The sequence below is a fragment of the Stegastes partitus genome, unplaced genomic scaffold, assembly GCF_000690725.1.
Source record: "Stegastes partitus isolate 25-593 unplaced genomic scaffold, Stegastes_partitus-1.0.2 Scaffold1176, whole genome shotgun sequence".
Lineage (NCBI taxonomy): Eukaryota > Metazoa > Chordata > Actinopteri > Pomacentridae > Stegastes > Stegastes partitus.
In genome coordinates, this window is record NW_007578907.1 from 175,229 (window position 1) to 189,507 (window position 14,279).

At 42.0% G+C, this 14,279-nt stretch overlaps 2 protein-coding genes and 1 long non-coding RNA gene across 4 annotated transcripts in view; 2 read left to right on the top strand and 1 right to left on the bottom strand.

Moving 5' to 3' along the window:
• The window catches only part of LOC103368597 (uncharacterized), a 5,310-nt gene extending 4,262 nt beyond the window's left edge, over nucleotides 1-1,048 (top strand). Inside the window, exons 4-6 of one of the 2 annotated variants that reach the window (XR_520791.1) lie at nucleotides 103-180; nucleotides 415-607; nucleotides 725-1,048. This is a non-coding gene — a long non-coding RNA (uncharacterized LOC103368597). Of the gene's footprint in view, nucleotides 1-102; nucleotides 181-414 lie in introns of both variants that reach the window. The other variant, XR_520790.1, reaches the window with a different exon arrangement.
• A 2,244-nt stretch (nucleotides 1,049-3,292) lies between these two features.
• Nucleotides 3,293-10,533, bottom strand: mtfr2 (mitochondrial fission regulator 2). Its single transcript, XM_008297009.1, has 8 exons — nucleotides 10,406-10,533; nucleotides 8,496-8,626; nucleotides 7,008-7,112; nucleotides 6,066-6,190; nucleotides 5,110-5,300; nucleotides 4,761-5,034; nucleotides 4,127-4,310; nucleotides 3,293-3,508 (listed from the first exon to the last, which is right to left on the bottom strand). Exons 2-8 carry the CDS (start codon nucleotides 8,565-8,567, stop codon nucleotides 3,467-3,469), a joined length of 993 nt encoding a protein of 330 aa, XP_008295231.1. The 5' UTR covers nucleotides 8,568-8,626; nucleotides 10,406-10,533; the 3' UTR covers nucleotides 3,293-3,466.
• A 140-nt stretch (nucleotides 10,534-10,673) lies between these two features.
• The window catches only part of armc1l (armadillo repeat containing 1, like), a 4,392-nt gene continuing 786 nt past the window's right edge, over nucleotides 10,674-14,279 (top strand). The window contains exons 1-6 of the mRNA XM_008297011.1: nucleotides 10,674-10,712; nucleotides 11,969-12,147; nucleotides 12,391-12,482; nucleotides 13,339-13,522; nucleotides 13,600-13,716; nucleotides 13,949-14,023. Of these exons, the coding sequence (XP_008295233.1) occupies nucleotides 11,995-12,147; nucleotides 12,391-12,482; nucleotides 13,339-13,522; nucleotides 13,600-13,716; nucleotides 13,949-14,023 (621 nt within the window). The 5' untranslated portion in view covers nucleotides 10,674-10,712; nucleotides 11,969-11,994. The remainder of the gene's footprint in view (nucleotides 10,713-11,968; nucleotides 12,148-12,390; nucleotides 12,483-13,338; nucleotides 13,523-13,599; nucleotides 13,717-13,948; nucleotides 14,024-14,279) is intronic.

A 14,279-nucleotide genomic window follows, 5' to 3' on the forward strand; every position in this document is an offset into this window, starting at 1 on the left:
AGTGATCTTGCTGAGGGTTGGACTGGATGCTGCTCTCGTGTTTATAGTCTGTTAACGCTACATGTACAAACCTGTCTAACCTACGTGTCCCTCTCGCTGTAGTTCTGTGCAGGTTTTCCAGTGGCCAAGTCACATGACTGACGATCTGATGGGAGACTCTGAAGCTCCAGAGGCCGACAGGTAAAATAAAACACTTTACATCTACATTCACATACGAGCCTTTCCAGTCGATAAATGAGTTCACGTCAAAACATTGAGTAAGTTCCTGTCGTTAATTTTGCTTTAATAAAACTGTGACGTGACAAATTCTGAGTCACCTTTTTGTTTTTAGGATTATTATCGAACACTTTCCAGCCGGTGCCACCTTTGTGAGAGGTTTGTTGTTTCATGTGTCTTCTGTTGTGTTTTCTACAGCCTTGAAAAGCAAGAAGAGGACGACTAAGGACATCAAACCAAAGTCGCAAAGAGATTCGTAACACCACCTGATTGTCTTAAAAGTGTTTAATAACTGGAAGACTTTCTGAAGAGGACATCGCGGTTTAACGTCGAGGTGGTTTTAAATGGAACAACCTGCCGGTGTCCACGTAAAGTTTCTTCTGTTCGCATGGTCACACTAAAGAGAACAGAGGGAACCTTTAACATCACGTTTATAGCGTTTTTTATTATCACTATTATTATTTTGTATGTCGTAGAGCTTTACACTTTCCAGCAGATGCCTTCAGTGACTCTAATGGTGGAATGACTGTTGCAAAAAGAAAGAAAAAAACAAAACATGAAAATATATATATTTGGAGTCCCTTTCAACACTGATCAAGTTTTTTTAATCTTTGGATGCATTAAAGTTGTAGCGTGACATGTTTAAATTAACTTAATTCTCATCATGTTGTCAAACTAAACATCGAACAGCTTTAATATTTAATATCTAATATTTATTGGTTTCTCCGACCACAGTCCACAGTTTAAACTTCTGTTTAATTACTAATTATCTGTGATGTTTTTTTTTCTGTCAGTTCTTGAGAAGTTGATGTAAAATCCACTACTTTGCTTCCTCTTTGTCGTTCTTGTAAAATTAAAAATATACAACATCAAAAAAAGACATTTCAACAAAGTTCTGTGCTGTTATTTTGAAATCTGACACTGATTTAAAATTTTTATTTATTTATTTATTTATTTAACTGCAGATGACACTAAAAATAAATCTGCAATTTTAAAGAGTTTTTCATTTTTGTTTAAGATTTTTTTTTCCCCCGTATTTTTTTGAAACACACACAAAAGCAATTAATTACAAAAATAGACAATTAATGTAAATTAACATTAAAAACCTGTGACAGTGAGTAGCCGTAAAAAATTTGTATTTTCTTTAAAGAAAACATTTTCTTCTTTGTTCATTTCACAAATCTTTCTTTTTATGTGATAGACTGGTTACCTGTCCAGGTGAGCCTGCCTTCACCCTTCGTCAGCTGGGATAGGCTCCGCCCCCCTCGACCTTAGAGAGGATTAAGGTGTAGAGATGATGGATGGATTTCTATAGTTTGTGAAAATGTAAATATCCATCCATCCATCATCTCTACACCTTAATCCTCACTATGGGGGGCTGGAGTCTATCCCAGCTGACTCAGGGTGAAGGCAGGTTCACCTGGACAGGTAACCAGTCTATCACAGGGCTACACTTAGAGACAGACAACCAAGCACACTCACATTCACACCTACGGACAATTTAGAATCACCAATTAACCTCAACATGTTTTTGGACTGTGTGGGAGGAAGCCGGAGAACCCGGAGAGAACCCACGCTGCACGAGGAGAACATGGAGACTCCAGAAAGATTCTGGTGCCCCCACCGGGACGCGAACCGGCGACCTTCTTGCTGCGAGGCAACAGTGCTACCAACTGCGCCACCATGCAGCCCAAAATGTAAATATATTTTTGTTAAATATAAAGAGAAAACCCCAACCTGATGTAAAACACGGCTGGAGAATTCATTTTAAAGTACTTTGGAGTCTCCACACTCTGGATTATTGTTCATGTTACAGTTACCTGAACAAATCGAGTCCGTCGGCCAAGTCTGTGGGCAGTGATGATAAATTTACCTGCATAATAAATGTGACATTTTGCCACTAAATCCCCCAATCAAAGGAGTGTGTTCTGGTCTCACCTGCAGCCTGAATCCTCCTGAAGACTCGTCTGGAGGCATCTGGACATCCATTCAAAGCCCTGTGACTGTCTCAGAGTCAACGGGATGCAAACAGTGATCACAGAAACAAAAAACCACACCAAGAACAAGAACTGATCAGTGCACTTGAACTCTTTAATTAAATTAAACCTGAAAATAAAGTTGCATAGAACCGAGCTGCTGCTGCTGCGTGAATCTCCTGCTGGCTGAAGTCAGAGTGAAGCCGAAGCTTTGAGGCGAGCAGCTCCACCTACACCTGCTTTAATACGTTACTTCTGCACACAAATACAGTAGAAAACCTCACATGTACCAAAACCTGCTGCTTTAACAACATCATACATTCAAAACCTCAACAGAGACAAAAACAAACACGAACAAGAGGCTCAGTCCATTAAAAACCCATCAGGTCTCCTCAGAACCATCTGGTTCTGCGTCTGCAGTAACCTTATTTAACGATCAGAGTTCTACCTTCTGACACCAGATCAGTTCCATCCAGGTGTCTCAGTCTGAACACCGGACCTGGTTCTGTTCATGTCCTCTGTCAGCAGCTGGTAGCATCAGTATTATGGGATGTCTCATGGTGGTAACAGTCAGACTGCAGCAGTTTAACGTCTGTGACACAGAGTCATAGAAACAACCATCGGTACCCTGAATGTGGTTCTGGTTCTGATCAGTCACCAGAGGAAACTTTACAAAGTGCATTCTGGGTAAACTTTCCAGGCTCATATCAGCGTGTGTGATGGTGGTTGGTCAGAACAAGTTCTAGACAATGGAAGGACCATTTTACCTCCAGAACCTACCAGAACCATCTGTAGACAAAATGTTCAATATGACTTGAAATTGACCCAAACGGACACAAAACGACTGTAATGTCACAAACTGCCCACAAATGTTCCCGAAGTTACTAAAAATGTGTTCCTAAGGCCTCATAATTGTCCCAGATAGTAAAAAAAAATCAAAATATATGTAAACAATAACAAAAACATGATCCAAAGTCTAACGTCATGTGTCTGCTGCACTGATGAAGTTCTGAGGCTCAGAAATAATTTTAAAAAGTCCACTAAAGTGATCAATCTGGACCCTCCTCTGTGGACTTCAAGGACCTGGAACTCTGGAACATTCACAGTCTGAAGGCAGAACTCTGGTCAGCAGATAAAGGTGCTGCAGATACAGAACCAGCTGATTTTAAATGGACTCGGGACCGATGGAGGACATGAACCGGTGAACTGTGGACCGGCGGCTGCAGCAGAACCCCTTGGAGGCACGTCAGTGGAGCCGTGGAGGTCTGAAGGCGTCAGAGGCGTCGCTGCCCTCGACTCCGTCTGCCATGAAGAACCTGGAACGGCAGATTCAAGGTGAGCAGCGCCGATGGACTCTCTGAGGCTGTTCTCAGGTTGATTCGATTCGATTTAGGTTCTTGAACAGAACGGAACAGACGTGCTGTTCTGTTTCAGGCTCCGTTAGTCCCTACAACACATTTATTAGATATTTAATACGATACAAACTGCAGGTTTTTGTTTTAGCAACTGACTGTTGTTCATGCATCATATTTGAAAAAGTAATAAATAAAGAAAATGAACAAATGAAATGAAGTAGAAACCCTTTGGCGTTGTTTACGGTGGGATTTTATCTGAGTAATTTACATTTTAGGGATTAAAACCCTACAAAATGCTATAAAACACTCCTTCACCTGCCTGTCAGACACATGAGGGCTGAACCGCTGCAGTTTTGCTAATCACCAAACATAACTTTTATTTGATTTTTATTTGGCTGTGCTGTATTTCATATTAAATACTGGGCTGAAGACGCCACACTTAGATTCATGGTGTGAATTTAACTGATGATCAACATGTAAAGAAGCAAAGTCCTCCTAGAACTGTATAAAACACTGCGTCACCCCCGTTCACTACATATTAAACGCAGTAATTCGGAGTCGTGCTGCAGGAAGACGAACCTTCGGGGTTTCCGGGCTGCCGAACGGCGACAGCTCCACCGAGTTCTCCTTGTCGGAGGAGCTGTTGAGCCGATGCTGAGCGAACTTCCTCTTCAGAGCGTCAGCGATGAGAGCCGCCGGGTCGCTGAGCAGAGCCGGAGCTCCTTTACTGCGCCGCCGCCGGACCGGAGTTCCTCCTGGAGACCTGGGACAAGAACAGGACGGAACAGAACATAAAACCTGCTGCTGGCTCGGAAAACAGGCCGTCTTCAGGAATCACGTTTCACAGTAAAATTTAACTGAAGTGTGATATTTGATCAAAACCACTTTATTCCACATGACCAGACTGTCCAGACTGACTGGTAATATCTGCCGCATGAGGCTTTGTTGTAGTATCATAGTTAAAGAAGCTGAACTTTTCTGAGTTCTCTCTCCTCCTTCATGAGGTTCTGGTTCCACAGAGCTGCAGGACTTTATGCTGAAACAAGAACCTCAGTGAAGGAAAACAAGATGGAGCAAAACAAAGAGGCTGAAAACACACATCGTCTCTGAGTGCTGAGGTTTGGGCGACCTGAGCAGATTTGTGCAGCATGAAGGAATAAAATGAACTCTGATGAACTCTGAGGAACTCTGAGGAACTCTGAGGAACTCTCACCTCTCCACCGAGCGGAGCTTGACCTGGTTCAGGTCCTTCAGGACGTCCAGCATGGAGGGAAGCTGCTTCTTCTGCTGCTGCTCCGGCTGATCGCCGTCCTTCTTCCTGCGCTGCTGGATGAGTTTTATTACAGAGGAGTCGGAGGAGGAGTCGGGGCATGGAGGAGGAAGAGGAGGAGGAGGAGGAGGAGGAGGGGGAGGAGGACGAGGACCAGGTGTGGAGGTCAGAGCTGGAACTGGAGGCCTTACAGGGGAACTCTGGGACTCGGTTGGACCTGAAACACGTAGAAAGACTCAGACTTAGGGACTGGACAGGTGAGTCAACGGGAGCTGGCGGTCAGGTGACCTACCTGAGGGCGGAGCTTCGGTGACTATCATCGCTATCTGAGCTCTCAGCTTGAGCAGCTCGTTCTCCAGAGCGGAGATCTTCTTCAGAGCGTCCGGATTGGCTGCCGTCCTGGCAGGTCGCCCTGCTCTCTGGACTCTGTTCACCGCCGGGCGTCTGACAGCGTTGCCGCTCTTCTCTGGAGGTAAATGATTCCTGAAACACACATTCCACATCTTCATCTCCAACATCTGCAGGTTTTTCTTGCTCAGAACCAGACTCTGGGGCTTCACCTGATCAGTAAACTGCACCTCAGCCTTACAGCCAGACCAGCAGCTGAAGTGTATCGTTATGCAGACGACACCGTTTTCTATTCAGCTGACTTTTAACAACTGAATGGTTTAAAGTTGGTTCTGAACGCTAAAAAAAAACTAATGTTTTCCAGATCTCACACATTGCTGACATTCAGATGTTACGGACTTACCTGAACAATATCTGTTCTTAGTCAGACCAGTCTGCAGTAAAGCGACAGAACTCTGCATGTTCCTGATATTTCTGACTATTTGATGGTTACGTTGGTCATTTTCCATTTAACTGTGTTTATTTTGCATCGTTTTTATTGTTCAGTGAGACTTTGCAGCCAAAAGTCCGTTTGTGTGTCTGACAGGTTGTTTTATCTCTTTTTTCTTTGGATTTGCTTCTGTTTCTATTCATTTTTTTGTCTCCTTTTGTAAATTTCAATCTCTTTCGGGTCATTTCGTGTCTTTGCAGTCATTTTGCATTTATTTCTGCTCATTTTTCATCCTTACGTCCAACACCTGCAGGGTTTCAGGGTTTAATCAGCAGCGTTCAGGTCAGTCTGCCGTAACCGACAGAACTCTGCTTCTTCCTGATGTTTCTGTTTTGATCGAAAAACAAGAAAACAGAAAATCCCAGTTCCAGGTTTTTCTTCTGTGTCCGCTTGTGTGTTTTTTTTTTTACCTGGTTCTGGCGAAGCTTTCGCCTTCGTCCTCAAACACCCACATGACGTCAGCAAACGATGGGATGGCTGGCGTTTCCACGGTGACGTCGACGTATCCGTGAGGTCTGTAGGTGACCAGAGGGATCTGAGGAGGATCACAGTGTTCATGAAGTTCTGAACGGCAGGTTTCCTGCTATCACAGGCTGTTGATATATAACATTTAATATATATTGATTCCAAATATCGGTTATTGGTCTTTCTTCATTCTTAATAACTGGTAAAAAAGAAAAAAACTAACTTATATAGATTGAAACGCAGACGATAAATAAATAACAACTACTTTTTTTGTAGTGATGCCATCAGTGTGAGGATATACATCTCATAAATATTTAGCAAATTATGATTATTTATTATTATTATTGTTTATCAATTAATCTTCCTATAATATTTTTCCAATACGTTATTTGTCAAGTGAGGATTTCTGAAGTCTTTAAATATCTTTTTAGTTCGATCGACGTTCAGAATCCAATAACTTAACTTAGTTTACAATCATTAGCGACAAAGAAAAGCAAATATTTGACAGTTTTCCTTAAAAAAAAAAAAAAAAAAGACCAAAAACTTGATTCAATCATCAAACAAGCCTTCATTGATCGACTAATTGATTAATAGATTCTCAGTCATCCAGTTCATAACAACACTAGAAGCTTCAGATTAAAGCAACTGGACTTTAGGAACCAGAAACACAAGTCCAGCTGCTTTTTACTGAAGCTCCTCGTAGCTCTACGTTGGCTCGTAGCACATTAATTAAATTAACAAATGAAAACTTTGCCTCATGTTTCGGTACACTAATGAATCTGTTTAAATCAGATTTTACTTTGGCAGCTGTGCAGCACAAACTAACAGCTGCATTTAATCAGCTATAATGAGGAATCCGTAACCTGATAGACGCAGCTTCACGTTACCTGGAAGTGGACTCGTGGTGTTGGAGTCAGCGGGAGGTTCGACCCGATCATTCGTACGATGCTGCGGTACTGACCGCTCAGCTGACTGTCCCACACCGGAACCAGCTGCAAGAACAACACAGAAACACAACGTCCGCTGAGAGTCTTCAGAGATTCAGGCGGTCAGGAAGTAAAACCAGTTGGTAAACTGCTCAGCTGCAGCGAGTCTCACAACCAGAGCAGCAGCTGAAGTGCGTCGCTATGCAGACGACACCGTTTTGTATTCAGCTGCAGGATTTAAAGTTGGTTCTGAACGCTAAAAAAAACTAATTTATGACGTTTTCCAGACTGAGCTTGTTCAGATCTCACACACTGCCGACATTCAGATGTCATGGATGGACTTAATTGAACAACATCTTTGAACAGGTTTGTGGCCATGCTGGTGGATGACAGGATCTCTGTTTTGGTGCATATCGAACAAAAATTAAAAATTACGTTGGGATTTATTCACTATAACAGGACCTGGCTGAATTATCAGAGAGGAAAACGCTGGTACAGGCTTCATTCTGATTAATAAATCATCTGACTGTCCAGGACAGCGATGGTTTATTATTATTATAAACAGATCAGTATGGAGTAAACTTCCTTCTTATCTGAGTATTTTTTCCATCACTTACAGCCGCTACATATAGAAGAACCTCAACACTATCATCAGTATTTGTGTAAATTTGTTGTTATTTATATTTTTTCTTTTAATTACATTTTTGCATTACGTCCCCAAAAGTTCCAGTTAATCAGCTGCAGATGAATCATGCTGTGAGCTCGTCACAGCTGGATTTATTTTACTGTGATATTTATTGTTTTATTGTTATTACTGTTCCTACATTTGTGCATTTTCTCCCTTTTGCTGCTGTAGCTCCCCAAATGTTAATCAGCTGCAAATTTGTTCATTAAAGTGTAAATATTCTTCTGTCATGTCAAGTTTGGATTTTCTAAACGGGGCATTTTTCCGTTTTACAGCGAGATATCTGTAGCGGGGACATTTCTGTAATATATAAGAAGAACATTAATGATTCATTTATACATGTACTTTTAAAAACAAAGGTTAAAAAAATGCTTTGACAGACAAAGAAAACGACCCTGAAGTTAAAACAAACAAATAATAAACAAAGCAAAATGTCAATATTAATAATAAATAGAAATAAAGTAATTAAAGCAGTGAAACCCTAAAAGTCACCAACGTCTGTTCTGCTCTGGTTCTGAATAACCTTCAGATTAAACTGCAGCTCTGTGATTCTGTCTCAGAGTTCAGAGGTCTGCAACTAAAGACGGAGCCCTTCAACTGGATTTAGTTTTGTGCATCTTAATTTTCTGGTAGTTTTATTGTGTTTTACTTTAATCTGATGTCATCTCGACTTTAGAACCGGTGTAACTTAACGGTGTCATGGCGTTCTCCAGGGTTAAATAAAGGTTGAATAAAGGTTAAACTCGGTGCCTCTGAGGACTCACCACGTCTGGCGGCACTCCGAAGTACTCCAGCACCATCCTCAGAACGTACACGACATCCTCCAGCAGCGACATCGGAGGGATTCTTCCTGCAGCCGCTGACGAATGCTCAGCTCCTGTTTCTGCTGACTGTCCTGGTTAGAGGCCAACACACAGAGGACGAGGATCACTCTCACCATCCACACCTGGACACACACCAGACGCACAACGCTGACGTTCTGCATTCTGCCGCGCCTCAGCAAATTAGTCAAACGTTCCCAGAAGACGTCTTTCAGCGTTTCAGCTCCAAACACCACAGAGGTGGTCGGTTCCTTCATGACTGCACAACTCCTGGTTTTAGTTCTGGTGTGAAGTGTTTCCCTGACTGTTGTTCAGGAAGAAAACTGCCTGAGGCTGACAGCGAAACAGTCGACTGCACGTGAGGAACTGTCAAAATCTACTTTACTGTCAGTGTTTGTACATGTGCAGGGAAATAAGAAAAGCCATTTGTCAGAGTGTACAAAAAGAAAATTTAAATAAACATAAAGAATATAAATAGGCAGGACTTTCTATCCTCTGACTTTGTCTGAGGATCATTATACATTAAATCTGTGTGATTCTCAGCCAAGCTGTTGTGTTTACCTCCTGTGGTTTCTGAGTTTCTGTGTTTTAGCAGCAGCTTGGAAATGAATTGTTTAAGCTTTGAGGCATCAGGCCTCATGTCCACTGTAGCCTGGAAAGAAAGTGAAAGACGCAGGAACACAAATAAGAAGATAACAGGAAAATATTAAAAGTTAGCAAAAACACTAAAAGCATGAATTAGATTATATCAGTTTGACTCAAGCTCTGGATTCTTCTGCAGGTTATTTCTCTGAGTTGTTTTTTATTTTACAATAAACAGCTGCAAACACAAAAACAATATTAATAATATACAAATAAATATATATATATATATGTTTTTTTTATTTCCTACTGAAACAAATACAGAAATGACGACGGTGCGTTTGTCGCAGCTGTTTGCACCAAACAAGCCTGTTCCCACATCCAGAGATATCACTACGACAACAATAACATATAAAACACATATTATTTTGTAGGCTGGAGCATCCTTGCAGCACCACTTCCTGTATATTGGTATTGTAGAAGCATCCTCTTCAGGAAACGTTGTGACACATTTTACTTTTATTGAAAAAAAAAACACGCAGCTCCTTGGATATTACTATTTTGAAAACATTTCAATTAATTGTTCATCTAAACGTATTGTTAATAGCATTTGAACTTAAATTAGAAGTCATTTCAAACTGCAGAGCTGGAGGCCCAAATATTGCTGTTAATGTTTGTTTTATTTATTTTTTTCAATTAAGAAGTCATGTTTTAATTCCTTTTCCAATGAAACAAATACAGAAAGGATGACTTTTGCTGCTTCAAACAAACAAGCGTGTTCCTGAACATCTGTAGATATCACTGTATGAGAGAACAAATATTATTTTGGAGGCTGGAGCATCTCTGGAGCACTTCCTGTATGTGGTATTTTATACGGACAGGTACTTCTTTCTCTTTATTTTATCCCCTTGAGGAAGTTCAGGAAATGTTGTGACACATTTTACATTTATTTAATAAAAAAAACTAACAAACATGCAGCTCCTCGGATATTACTACTTCAATAATATCTCTGTTAACTGTCCAGCTGCAGGTATTATTATTAAAAGTAATTTCAAACTGCCTTCTCGTGACCAGCTGTCACCTGGCTGCAGCCTGCTGCTCACCTGTCCCCATCGCTGCAGGTAAATCAGCACTTTTGGCTGCACGCTGAACTTTGGTGTTGTGATGCTGAGCCTCCTCTGAGCAGTGCGGACACACGAGCGCCGCAGTGACAAACCCGCAGGGACACACAGAACCGGCACCAGCCCGGCCGGCACCGGACACACACTTACCGGCGACCGTTGATCTGGAAGAAGCAGCCGCTACATGGATCCCCGAATCCTCCCAGGATTTAGTGAAATAAACAGAAAGTGCAGCTAAAACTCGCAGCTTCCCTCTTGTGCTCCCATGCAGCGACTCTGAAGTCAAATAACGCTGCAGCAGCAACGCCTCCTCTGATTGGCCGAGGACACAGAGGGAAGCCCGAGTGGCCAATCGGAGCCGGCGGCCTTTCAGCGTCAGCAACGGCCGCTCGGCCAATTGCGAAAGTGGTGCACCAAATTTGTATTTTAGCACGCGAGCTACTTCTCCTTCTGTTTGGTAAGAAAACACCGACAAACTAAGTTTAACCGCTTCTGTGGCGTTTTTTATGACTTTTACAGCAATTTAGTTAAAGTGATTTAATCTAGTTTTAGTTCGAACGGTGAAAAAGTAAACAGAAATGTGTTTGTGGAAGTTTTTTTTAATCGTCGTAGCGTGAATAAAGTCGTCAGGTAGCTTCTTTAGCTAACCGCTAGCGCGCTGGCTGACAGGCTAGCTGACAGGCTAGCTCTCGTTTAGCTTTCAGGACACATCTTCATCTCTGGTTTGGAATTATTGATTTGTTTTTGGTTATTGGTGCTTTTTAAACAGAGAGTCTGCTGCAGAGGAAGCTATTTTCACCACTGACTTTTTTCTTTAACTGCATTTGTTCACTCTAAAGTGGAGTTAGCTTCTCTAACAGGCCAGTAGTGATGTGTGTGCAGATATGAGTGGAATAAACCTTTAAAGCAATAACTTGGTGGTTATAGAGTCCTGTTTAGGTGGAATAAACCTTTAACTGCATAAGTACCTCCTTTACTTGTGCATGTTAATATTGACATGCAGTCTTTTTTGGTGTTTTGTTAACTTTATCTTGTTCTGTTGTTTCCAGACGTCCTGATTTTGGTGTTTGTCAAAGCACTTTAACTCTTGTCTTTAATAGGACTATAAATAAAGCTATCCCCATTATTATTATGATATAATACATTACAAAAATGGCACCGCTACAGATATTTTGCTGTGAAACTGAATGATCCCCTTAATAACATTAAAACTTGGCATGACTGAAACATATTTAGATTTTAACAAACAGACTTGCAGCTGATTAACTGACATTTGGGGACATTTGTGGCGTTACAGCTGCAAAAGGGACTAAAGCAGTAAAATGTAGAAACAGTAATAAAAACAAGATATATACATGGTTGCTGATGATATTATGCAGATTCCTCTAAATGTGGAGAATAATAATATTGCACATAGTTGTTCTACATGTAGAAACACTTTGGTGTTGGATGCTTATCCTGAAAAAAACTCCAAACAGCTGGAAGCAACAAACTAAACTTGAGCTCCTGGTCATGTTTTGATCGTCCATCAGTTAAAGGTACAAACCGTGTGTTTTGCTGCACAACCTGCTGCCGTTACCGTCATCTAATGTTGCATTCACTGACATTTTAGAAAGTGGAGTTTCAGTACATGACTGTCTGCTGGTAACTGTGGTGCTGCTTTAAGCCGAGCGGTAACAGAACCACTGATCGGTCTGTAAACGTGCCTTCCAGTTCCAGGTGCGGTGACGTCAGCCGAGATGATGGACGCTCTGTCGGTGGTGAGTCAGCTGAGGGATCTGGCCTCGGAACCGCAGAACCGAGAGGTGATAGTCCAGGACCAGGGCTGCCTCCCTGGGCTGGTTCTCTTCCTGGACCACCAGAACCCAGACGTGCTGTTTGCAACTCTGCAGGTGAGTGAAGAGAAAGGAGACCTCAGCAGTAGAGCTTGTTATTAACTTCATTTATCCAGGTAGGTCATTTAGACTGAGCTGTCTTTTCCAAAAGTAAGCAGGAAATGAAAAGTCGTATTTATTTACGTCTCCTTTCATCAGAACACAGATTGATCAACGTTTCTGTGAATGTCCCACTTTAACCCAAAAGTTAAACATTTAGTTTTACGCCAACTTGTGTGTTTACGTCTCCTCTTTCTTCAGACGCTCCGTTATCTGGCCGAGCTGCCTCCCAACATCCCCACTATGAAGAATGAACTGGGAATGATGGTGAGCTTGGAGAATCTGATGGCGAGGTGAGGACACCTGTGGCTGCTTCATGTTTTCCTAATGTATGAGCATTGTCACGTGGCTGTATGTGAATTTTGCAGTCAGGCAGTTTGCTGCATAAATTCCATGTTTTATGCATTTAATGTTGAGGTTTATTATCCAGATGAAGCAGCAGTTTCACTTCATAGTTAAAAGTTTGTTATGGTAAATAGTCTATATTTCGCTTCTTGGTTCCTGCTTTCCTTCACTGGTAGCTGCTTTTTTGAGGACGTTAAAGATCTGCAGATTTGAATTTGTGTAATTCTGGACAATTTTTAAAACATTTTGGACATTTTATGTAATTTTCAATCTTTGCTGGAGGTGGAGTGTTACTGTGACCCATCGAGACACAAGGAAGACATTAAACAGTCCAACTTCTTTTAATTTGGTTCCTGTTTTCCTTCAGTGTGTGTTTAAATGCTTTTGTCCTTGTCAAAACTTGAGTCATTCTGGACAAGGTTTTTGTCATTTTAGATTTTTTTTAAAAATGTTATTTTGGACAAATTTTGATAATTTAAAGTAATTTCAGGAGAAGTTTTTGTCAAAGGTGGAGACTGCAAAGTTATCATGACCCATAAAGACACCAGGAAGACGTGGTTCCTCTTTTCCTTGAGTGGGTTATAAAGCTGCTTCTGTGTTCTGCAATACAAAGTGGTGTTTATCCATCTTTAACTCCTGAAATGTGTGTTTTTTTTATACATATATTTGGTAGAAGTGTCAGTATTTACACCCCCACTGAGGTGTTTCATCCTCATCATACTATTTAGTTTCCAGCTCATAAATGTGTCAGCGTGCAGCAGCTCTTGATGGTGATGTTCAGACTTCCATCATCTCTCCCTACAGAGAGGGTCTGTCTGTGGACATCACCGCTTTGGCTCAGGAGGTCTACGACATCCTGAACGCTCCCGCTAATCCTCCGCCTCGTTCACCCGAGAGGCAGAGGAGGAAGAAGTCCCAGTTCTTCATCAACTCCACCAATAAGAAGGCCAAGTCCATCACGCTGCACATCCGAGGCCTGGACAGCTCCGTGAGTGGATTCATTCATGAACACGTGTCTCATTACCGCCAGCATGTTGACTAATGCAGCCTTTCTGCGTTGTGCAGGACCAACGGGGTTTGTGTGAGGAGGCTCTGCTGAAGGTCAGAGGCGTGATCAGCTTCACCTTCCAGATGGCCTCCAAGAGATGCACGGTCCGGATCCGCTCAGACCTTCCTACAGAGGTACCCAGCACCAGGACTGATCTCATAGGATGCTCTGTTTTCAGCAGACTAGTGTTACTCAGGGATCTTATTTACTTTTCCAAACCCCTGATGGACCTGGTTGAGACTCAGGAGGTTTGATTTGTCTCGTTCTCATCCAGACAGTGAGATAAGTCAACAAGACATAACGAGGAGTAACGAGCTGTGGACCTGAAGGAAGTAAGAAAACCAACTTTCTTCTCTTCATTTGCAGAGTTTGGCGACGGCCATCGCTGCCACGAAGGTTCTGTCGGCCCAGCAGGTGGTGAAGAACGAGGCCGGAGAGGAGGTGAGAGACTCTTTAGATGGAAGAACTCAACGGAGGAGGCGGCAAGCGAAGCCTGAACGGTTAATCAGTTTAAAACCGATATGAAACAGAGCAGTTAGCTGCAGTAGAGATCCACGTTCTGCTGAACATCTGGCCCACAGTTGATCTCTATTACTGATCCATGAAAGGTCCAACCGGTTTCAGTTTGATTATAGGAAGCTCCTTCTGTTTTATCAGCTACTTTATTTGTTATTTAACGTGCCACAGCTTTTGTGAT

What these genes read in the sequence shown, in the direction of transcription:
- mtfr2 (XM_008297009.1), bottom strand. Translation starts at nt 8,567, where the DNA reads ATGTCGCTGCTGGAGGATGTCGTGTACGTTCTGAGGATGGTGCTGGAG. An exon ending in CACCACGAGTCCACTTCCAG is followed by an intron (nt 6,191 to 7,007) that starts GTAACGTGAAGC and finishes GATCCTCCTCAG; the next exon opens with ATCCCTCTGGTCACCTACAG. An exon ending in GCAGCCCGGAAACCCCGAAG is followed by an intron (nt 3,509 to 4,126) that starts GTTCGTCTTCCT and finishes CTGCCGTTCCAG; the next exon opens with GTTCTTCATGGCAGACGGAG.